General features: G+C 41.8%; 1 protein-coding gene across 1 annotated transcript; it reads left to right on the forward strand.

Annotated features, from left to right (window-relative positions):
• The first annotated feature begins 310 nt into the window (after positions 1–310).
• Positions 311–9657, forward strand: eral1 (Era-like 12S mitochondrial rRNA chaperone 1). The gene is made up of 11 exons (XM_050040824.1): positions 311–530; positions 3042–3203; positions 3332–3459; positions 3567–3644; positions 3728–3774; positions 3878–3939; positions 4412–4524; positions 5396–5707; positions 6148–6297; positions 6830–6910; positions 9432–9657. Exons 1-11 carry the CDS (start codon positions 425–427, stop codon positions 9552–9554), a joined length of 1362 nt encoding a protein of 453 aa, XP_049896781.1. The 5' UTR covers positions 311–424; the 3' UTR covers positions 9555–9657.
• The last annotated feature ends 526 nt before the right edge of the window (positions 9658–10183 follow it).

Here is a 10183-nt window from a genome sequence, read left to right on the forward strand (position 1 = left end):
AGACGCTGTTAATTAGGACGTACTTGTTTGAAGACATTGGGACTTTATTGTCATCTCGTTTGAGGACACAGGGACTTAATTATCATCGACAGTGTTTAGGTTTTTATATCTATCGGATATTAGTGATCCCAAGGACAAATTAAAAATGCTCACCAAACAAAACTTCAGGTCTCAGGAGGTTAAATACAGTATGTGAGTGGGGGTTCACTTCCACCACTGGCCCTATGGTTGTATTTGTAGTTGACACACCGGTCGCCAGGGGGCGGTGTAGCTTCCAGCGGAACCTTTTCATACCGGAAGTTGGTCTTGTTTGGTCAAACCAACATGGCTACCACCTTGCAATAACGTGAATGTAAACAAGCGGCTCACCTCTGAAACGTTAAATACCGATATATCATCTGAAATTGATCAGTAACTGTTATTAATGGCGCTCAGAGTGTGTGGTCGGTTCCTCAGAGACTCCGCCGTCCTCTCCAGACGGGTCGTCGTGTCCGCTCGACAGGAAAGTGCGTCATGGCTCCTCACGGCGGGTCAGTCAGCTGCTTCTACTTTATTCTGCCTTATTTTTATTTATTAATAATGGATTATATCAGGCGTCTAAAGCATGGGTTTAACACAAGCTTAGCTCAGCAGTATGTAAAGGGAGCTGGGCGACTGAACAAATCATGGCATCTCTCTGCTCCTCTGAGGCTCAGATTGTTAGCACGTGATTTAAACTGTATTATGATTCTTTAAATTTCCACCAATAACACCTGTATCATCCGAGACAATGTGTAGGATGGCGGACGGAATAAATGACAACATATGAGGTGAAAAAGCTGGTATCAGTGTATTCACATAGAAACAGACATGACAGCTAAAAACAAGAACAACCCTGTGAAAATAAAGATAAAGAACAGACAAAACTTTCATGTAAACAAGTATGTGAACGCAGAAACAGACGTATACATAAGTAGCATGTAAATAAATTAAAGTACATATAAAGCACCAATAGAAAAAATATGATAAAACTATAACTTTAACATAACATACTTCTGTCAGAAAGCACATCCTGACTTATCTGAGCTGTCTGTCTATTTTATTGCTATGTTATTGATTTTAATTTCCATTTATTATCTTGATTTTAGTTTTGGCCTTCTTTATTTTTACTTTGGTGACATTTTATGACATTTTAGTTAGTTTCATTCTCCTTGTGTTTTAAATGTGTTTAATTTTATTGTACAGCACCTTGTAACTGTGTTTTAAAAGGTGCTCTATTGATAAGGTTTATTACAAAACTTCAAGTACACTTATATACACACACACACACACACACATGAACATACATACATATAGACAATACATAGACAAGAGTTACATGATCAAAGTAAACCAAACTAATAGCATACAGAGATAATTTATAAAAAAAAAAGACCACCCTATAGAAATGAGTTATCAGGAGCTGCTGTGAGCAAATCAGATCCAGCACATCTAAAGAAATAGGGAAGTTTGGGAGCAACAACTTTAACAGAAACTTTCATACAAACATGCAGTCCAAAGTGCCTCAGCAAAATTGATATTGGGCTTTATAAATAAAATTGAATTGAACTTAAATAAAGACTGACTGGATAGACCTGGTGGGCTGGATGATACTGTGCATATACTGTATACTGTATAAATACAGCATGTAGGATTTATACTGGCAGTAACAGATGAATGAACATATTAAAAATTGGTGCATTAAAAGCTGTAGAATTAAAGTCTACAATGGGAGTAGTTGATGTTTTAATGTTACAGGGTTATTGTCAGTATATGACTGATTTAAATGTCCATCAAATCACTCATAACCTGTCAATATGTTTACACCTGTGACTTCCTAATATGTGCAAGATACTGCATCAGAATTTAAAGACCTCCTCTCCACTCCAAAATGTGTTTCACTTATTGTTACTTCATTCACTTGGATGTTGTAGCTTCACTGTGCACAGTGAGGTGTGTGCACATTTGGGCTGAAATTAACAGTTAGAGCCTAAGGTGACGTCTTCAAATTGTATGTTTTATCTGCCCAGCAGTCTAAAAATCCAAAGTTATTTAGTGTATTTTCATGTTTATACAAAGAAAAGCATCAAATTCTCACATTTCAGAAGCATGAAACCAGCAATAAAAATTACTAAATGATTATTTAAGAGACGTCTCTTTGCAACTAGCAGTCACATCGAGACGACCCTCTCGTTCTCCGGGGAGAACCCCAACACAGCGGCACTCAACCAGGGGCTTGTGAGTATCCCCACACCCGCCCAAGGCCTCTCACCCTGGGCAACTCTGGAAAAAGCAAAGTCCAGCCTCTCTCCAGGAGTTTGGTTCCAGAACCAGTGCTGTGCGTGGAGGTGAGCCCACCTATATCTAGCTGGTACTGCTCCACCTCCTGCACCTGCTCCGGCTCCTTCCCCACCAGAGAGGTGACATTCCACGTCCCCAGAGCCAGTCTGTGACACCGGGGATTAACATGCCAAGGCTCTGTCCCTGCCTGCCGCCCGGCACACAATGCACCCATCCCCGATGCCAATCCCTGCAGGTGATGGGCTCACATGGTGGCCCCATGGCCCAAGGCCCGGCCACCAGACTCTGGTCCCAGAATTTGCAGTGTCATTGATGTCTTTTTGAACCTCTCATAGTCTGGCCACTCCCTGCGACCCGGCCTCGGATAAGCGGAAGAAAATAGATAGATGGATTATTTGACAATCTAAATGGTTGCCAGTAAATTCTAATCGATGAATTGACAAATCATTGCGGCTCTAATACTCATGACAGTACAAAAATATTTTATGACTCTTCAGCCACAAGCAGGCTTTCAGTAAGGCTCATCATTTTTGTGTAAAGCATTTCCAGTAAAGTTTCAGTGGTCTCCTCAATCTGCACACTCACTCTAACACTTAGTCAGAATGAAAGGGCTCTGTGATTAATTTTATGAATGAGTTTATGACATCCAAGTGAGCATACTTAATCAGTTACCTCGCAGCCCCGCTGGCAGTGCAGTGATGGAGATGTTGATGTCTTTACAGGAAACGCTGCCTGCAGCCGAGGAGGGAGGAACGGATTTATCTTCACTCCTGCGTGTTTTATTACATCAGAGGCATTTCTCAACAGACTGATGAAAGACAAAGTAGCAGCAGAGGCAGACGGCAGCTTTTGTCACCCTCCAGCCTCAGTTCCAACGGACAGTGGTAATCAGACCTCTGCCTCAGAGATTTACATCCCTAAACTTATCTGATCATCGTGGCTCAGCGTTTTCCCAAGTCCTGCTGACGTCATTCTGCCACCAGTGATTCATTTTAACTTTGTGTGTTTTCAGGTGAACACTTGTCGTTGTTGCTAAGAGATCCAGATCAGCCGGACAACTCAAAGGTTTTGAAAGTGGCCATAATAGGAGCCCCAAATGCAGGGAAGTCCACACTGTCCAATCAGCTCCTCGGCAGAAAGGTCTGTGTCTTTAAGTGTCTGTCTTATTAACGTCCACACACTAGTATCTTGTCTCGCTGAGGAGGAGGAGGTGCTCACTTTGTAAAGCTGATGATTATGTCTTACAGGTGTTTGCTGTGTCCAAGAAAGTGCACACTACACGGTCGCGTGCCCTTGGAGTCCTGACAGAGGATGACACACAGATTGTAAGAGCTCTTTCATGTCTCATCTGTCACTATTGAGTAATGCCAGTCCAAAAACAAACATTAAAATATATATATATTTGCAGATTTTACTGGACACACCTGGTCTCACCACTGCATCAAAGGTCAAAAGGTGACTTTCCCTTTAAGGTTTTTTTTTTGTGTATTTTTCAAAGTCTTAATATACTAGGTATTAATATATGTGGTAATATATAATTGGCCCTCTGTTTCCACAGACACCACCTGGAGAAGACTTTACTCGTGGATCCCTGGAACACAGTCAAAGAAGCCGACCTAAGTATGATAAAATTTATTATGAGCCTTTTATTAGTCACACCTGAGCTGCATTTTTATTTTTGCAGCTTTCGTATAAAAGATTTTAAGAGTAACTTTTGATATTTTTCAACCTGGACCCTGTTTTCCCATGTTTTCATATGAAAGTGACTAACAGGAACAACAACTTTTTCAATTGGTTCAGGATTGAGCAAGATGGCTGCAGCTGGCAGCGGCGAAACAGGCTGCAGTGTAACCACTTAAGTCGTGCTCCCATCGTTAATGTACGTCAACTTAGTGTTTGTTTTTGTTTCGTTGCTGCCAGCTGCAGCACCTTCATTCAGTACTGGACCAATGAAAAAAAAGTTTGTTCCCATTAGTCACTTAAAACATGGGGAAATAGGGTCCAGGTTGAAAAATACAGAAGTTATTCCTCCAGAGTGAAATATATAGCGGAGTTGTAAAGGTTGATAATTGTGAACTATGTCCATTCCCAGTGGTCGTCTTGGTGGATGTGGCAGACCGATGGACGTGCAGCAGGCTTGACTTTGAGGTGCTCAAATGCCTCGCCATGCACCCTGACATCCCTGCAGTCCTGGTCCTCAATAAGGTATTCTTCTCTAGAGTGACAGTCAGTACGTTTATATGGACAGTTTAATTCCACTTTCATTCGGAATGAAAGGCCCTTCCGATTAAAAGTGGTCATGTAAACGGTCATTCCGATTGAAAATTAAATCCGATTAAAGGGGGTGGTGTATTACGTTTGTCATTCCAAATGAAAGAATTTTGTGTGCATGTAAACATTCATTCCTCTTTAAGTTCATTTCGGTCTTTCTGCGCATGCTCGTTTCCTTGCCCTTCTGGCGCGATGACGTATATAGCATGCATAGCAACGGGCTGACATAGAGCAGTCGGACTTGTTTCCATTCCCCAAAGCACGGTCTTCTATCTCCCTTCTTCGACCTTCTACCTCCCTTCTCCTCCTCAACAGACAAAGCATTAGCAGAACAAGGTTGTTGTCATACTGCTGCTTCAAGAATATAAGCAAAACACGCCCGAAAAAGGCACTAAGAATGGCGTCGTCAAGCATCTTGTTTTCCGGAGCGAGGACTACAGTGTTTTCTTCTTCTTAAACGTAAACATGTAACATCCGCCCCGCCCCCTATCCAATCAGAAACCTTCTCTGATAAATAATTTCCTAAAACAGCCGGGCACTGTAGCTAATAGCAAACTTTACGCTAACACGAGTAAGTTAGATGGGGACTATTTTCGGTGGCGGATTAATCCACATTTGGGGCTTTAGTGAGTATTTACAGCAGCCGGACAGTATATGTGAAATCATATCAAAATAAACTACTTCTGGTCTTCTCTTGGGATTTGTTCACAGTAAGGAAATCACATGTCTTCACCAGACATTCCTTGAACACTTCCCAAAACATTCAAGGAAAGTCTCACAGATGTCTTCATTGTCTGTTTTTTAGGTGGACCTGGTTAAAGCTAAGGACAGACTGCTGGACATCACAGGACAGTTGACCTGTGGAGTGGTGAATGGACGCAGAATGCGAGTCCGGCCGGTGATCAAGCCTCCATGGGCTGAAAAGATGCCAGAGAGGGATTCAGACTTATCGCTTAACGACGAGGAGGAGAACGCGGGGCCCGAGGGCAGCGCTGAGCAGAACTCTGTGCTGAGCAAAGAGCAGCTGAAGGCGCTCAAGAGCCAGCGGGGCTGGCCTCACTTCAAGGATGTCTTTATGCTCTGCTCTGTGGACAGTGAGGATGTGGAGACGCTGAAGGTACATGTTGGATCATGGTCATACCAGGGCAAATTGAGTAAGATGCACGTTTGTGTCAGAAATACTTAAAATGTGTGCTGCTGTGTTTTTCAGTTACCCCTGCATGTAATAAAAAGTCAGCGCTCAGTACATTTAAAGCAATGACAAGGAACTTTTAGGCTTTTGTGTCTATTTGGCGTCCCTGTGGACAAACGTGTCTGTGTTTCCACCGCACCACCACCTCCTTATATAGGTCATGTAGATACATCAGTATTAAACAAAGACTGTTTCATAACCAGTTAAAACTCCTTGTTGCAGCTTTAAACTATGTTTTTAAGCATTAGTTAGTTTTACAGAACAGCTGTAGTTCAGTAATAGTTCCTATTTTCTTTTTATATTAATTGGTTTTTGTTTAAATTTCATTTGATGATAGTAACCATGCTTTTATCTTGGTGTCGTAGAGCTACTTTCTGGTTGCGGCGAAGCCAGGATCGTGGCAGTACCACAGTGAGGTCCTGACCGACCAGAGTCCAGAGGACGTCTGCCGCAACATCATCAGAGAGAAGCTTCTGGAGTATCTGCCCCAGGAAGTGCCTTATTCACTGACACAGGTGAAGCACCAATCTCACAGGGACACGCGGGGTGATAAGCTGACAGCTAACTGACTACACCCATCACATCTCAGTGCACTCCCTCTGTGGCTTATTTTAAACCTTTGCTGACATGTGCTTCGGTGCAGCTTGCTGCCTCAGCCTCCACCTGCTTCACTTCTGCTTTCCACGTGCACCCTGGAGGGCCATTTTGTATACGCCAGTTCACATTCTGGCATTATTTTCATTGTTGTCTGCGTGTTATTTATCATGTTGGTCTGTGTTTACTGCGACTGTGGAATTCTGCAGGCACAGGTGTAGAATCACACCACAGAGTCAAACTGTGTTTCTGACAAACTAGAAACAAATGAATATAAATGAAAAAAAAGGACACATATATATATCCCAATCAGTCTTTTAACACACAAGAATCCTGGGATATGTAGTAGTGGTCACAGCTCTAAGTCAACATCTCCTGTTCCACATTCACCTACATTTTATTGACTTTTGTAGAAGTGAGTAAATTATTAATATTTAAATGTCTCTGTTTCAGTCGGTTGAACTCTGGCAAGACGGAGAAGATGGTGAGCTGAATATTTCTGTGAAACTTCATGCCAAGAAAGACACTCACATGGTAAGAGCTCTCTACACGTTTATGGGCTTTTGAGATGTGTGTCTTGTAAAGCTGTCTATAGGGCCTGAGTACTAAATATGAGCTGTGACTCATCTGTGAACATAATTTATGTTCAGCTGCTTATCTAAATTAAAGTCTGGGTTGAGTTTAGCATACAGTTTATTTCATTTGGCTTTTTGTTATTACAGTAATATGGGAGCCCACTTCTGCCAATGTGATTTAAAAAAGCTACTGTAAGTCATTAAAATGAAAAACTTTTTCAAAATAATGACTCTTAGCTTGAAACAATGACTAATCACAAATTTCGAAATAATAAGAAACCTCAAAAAGAAATGTCTTAGTGTCTCAAAAGTACAAGAGTCATCCTCAAAATAATGACTAACCCATCTCAAAATGAGATTTCTGGGAATAATGAGAAACCTCAAAATGATCCATCTATTCATTTTCAACCGCTTATCCAAAGTCGGGTTGCGGGGGCAGCAGGCTGAGCAAAGCACCCCAGACGTCCCTCTCTCCAGCAACATTTTCCAGCTCCTCCTGGGGGACCCTGAAGCGTTCCCAGGTCAGATGAGATACGTAATGCCTCCAGCACATTCTGAGTCTGCCCCGGGTCCTCCTACCAGTGGGACATGCCTGAAAAACCTCTAACAGGAGGCGTTCTGATCGGATGCTTGTAGCACCTCAACTGACCCCTTTCAACACGAAGGAGCAGCAGCTCTACTCCGAGCTCCCTCCAGATGTCTGAGCTCCTTACCCTATCTCTTAGGCTGAGCCCAGACACCCCACGGAGGAAACTAATTTCGGCTGCTTGTTTCCGCAACCTCAAAATAATGACTTAGTATGTAGAAATCATGAGAAACTTTGTCAAAATAATGACAGTATTTTTTTTTAAAAAAATGAGAAACTTTCTTAAATTGATGACTTACTTTTCTCAAAATAATGATGTAGTATTTCAAATTATGAAAAGCTTTCTCAAAGTAAGAGAAAGTTTTGAGAGTTTTTTATTAAAGCGACTTAAGGATCTTTTTAAATTCCATCACATCGGCAGCAGTGGGCTTCCATAAGATCAGGAGACTCAAATGAATGTTTTCTCCTGTTCGTCAGTTCGATGTGATATAAATGCAGCACAAACAAACTACCGCAGTGTGATTTAAGATGCTGGGCCCGTGTCAGACACGTGACTGAAAGGAAGTGAAATGTCTCCCTTCACCTGTAGCTCCTCTGATGGCCTCGGATATTTATTTGCCGTGCCTCCATACCTCCACATTCCTTTTGCTTGTGTTTTTAACTGGTAAATATTTGAGCAGCCTTTCTAAACCATGCATATTTGATGCCAAAGAATATTTGAGGCTACATCTGTGGTGCTGAAATGTTTCAAGGCCAGCGACCTCCAGGAAGATTGACTCAGACCTTTCTTTAGCTTTTACATTCAACACAGGAAGAGCTCCAGAAAATGTGGAGAGGGTAAAACTCACAGGAAGGACTGACCGAAGAGATGGAATCTCATCTATGTTATGAGTCGTTCCTGATACAAAGCCATCTTGTCCAATTTTCTTTTGAATAAATCTGAGAAGATAAAATAAGACTTTGTTTAAGCTGAGGGAAAATGTTGTGCTGCAGCTGCAGCACAAAGTAGGAAAGACTGCAAATATACAAAAGACTAAAATAACACAACAGAAGTTGCAAAATAAAAAAAAACGTAACAGTGAGGTGCTAATAAGGTCCAATCCAAATATATACAAAGCCAAGACAATTACTTTTGTTGAGTTTTAGAGCTCAGTGCAGCCTTTGAGAGGGAAAATAAGGCTCAGTGGAAGTAGGAGTTGAACAAGTGAATTATCCTTATGAGAAAAAACACAATGGGCTCAACATCTTTTATCAGAAATGTTTAATCTTCGCCAAGATATTTTTTAGGTTTTGATTTTGTCTTGATTATCTTCTTGTAATAGTTGGAAACCAAACTCAGAATTGAAAGTAAGATTCGAATAATCGCCCTGTCATAGACGCGCACATTTCCTTCTGTACGGTGCAAGAAAATAGTTCCTACATGAAGCTGCTCACAACAAGGTCTGTGGATTATCTTGAGTAACCAGGTCATGATTTCTGGAAAGAGACATTGCCGTGGAGTTTTTAAAACATATTTTTTAGCGCTTTGAGCACCTCATGCCGAGTGCCATCTAGTTCCATTATATTGAAGAGAAGGCAAACATCTCTACGGCCGATAACTCATACACTCAGAAACTCACACCAGAACAATCTAGATTGACAGATAGTGCTACAGGTAAGACGAAAAATGTGTATTTTTGATTTTGGCGTGAACTGTCCCTTTAAATTAAGATGCATTTCACCATCTTCAGTTGTATAAAACCTTCTAACATTCTTTGCAGCTTCATCAACACATATCATGATACTATTTTTAATTCTTGTCTATTAAACCTGCCTCACTCAGATACACAAAATAAAACCTCTGAGCCTGTCTGTTCACTGGTGCCTGACGTTGCTGTGTGTCTTGTGTCTGCAGAGCATGGTGATCGGCACAGCCGGCCAGATGGTAGCGCGGATCGCCCGAGAGGCGGGTGAGGACCTGAGCGGCATCTTTCTGAGGGAAGTAAAGCTGAAGCTCTCAGTCAAGCTGAGGAAGTGAAGAGGACAGAAGGACTTTAATAGAGATGAAGCAAACAGCGGATCCTGCTGGATGTTAGATGACTCTATTTGTATGTTTCTCCGCAAAGGACAAGACCCAAAGAGTCAAACAGAGGATAAGATGTCATCATGAGTGAGACGTGGAGCTGTGAGGTGGCACATATCCACAGCTCCCAGTGAGATGGACAGAAAGTGTGCTCTACATGTTGACTTTTGCATCCTTTGGCTTTGTGCATCAGTAGCACCCTCATGCAGATTTTAATATAGAGATGTTACCTATAAGGTGTTATTATTATAGATGTGAAAACCTGTGACGCATCTGAATCAGTAAAGTGGAGAAAATATGTCAATTACACAAGCTGCAAAATAAATTCATTGGCATTTATTGAGCGAAGATATATTTTAGGCAACAAACATGACACAGACTCTCATCAAATGGATGTTTTGACACAAGTTTGACAGTGTGTTCATGGCTGAGCAGGTTTGGCGAGCTGTGAAAAGGCCGATGGTTTATCTTTGGCTCTCAGAGCTTTTTACTTGGCGGGCATCGCGCGCCTAGCGGGACCTGCACATGTTCACTCAAATGTCCCTGATGTACCATCCACCCCTGTTCCCTCCACTCCCACATCA

This window comes from Epinephelus moara, chromosome 3 (assembly GCF_006386435.1).
Source record: "Epinephelus moara isolate mb chromosome 3, YSFRI_EMoa_1.0, whole genome shotgun sequence".
In the NCBI taxonomy this organism is placed as follows: domain Eukaryota; kingdom Metazoa; phylum Chordata; class Actinopteri; order Perciformes; family Serranidae; genus Epinephelus; species Epinephelus moara.

Coding starts and splice junctions, on each gene's coding strand:
- eral1 (XM_050040824.1), top strand. CDS start 425: ATGGCGCTCAGAGTGTGTGGTCGGTTCCTCAGAGACTCCGCCGTCCTC. Junction 3,645..3,727: donor CAGAGGATGACACACAGATT/GTAAGAGCTCTT, acceptor ATATATTTGCAG/ATTTTACTGGACACACCTGG. Junction 6,911..9,431: donor CCAAGAAAGACACTCACATG/GTAAGAGCTCTC, acceptor TTGTGTCTGCAG/AGCATGGTGATCGGCACAGC.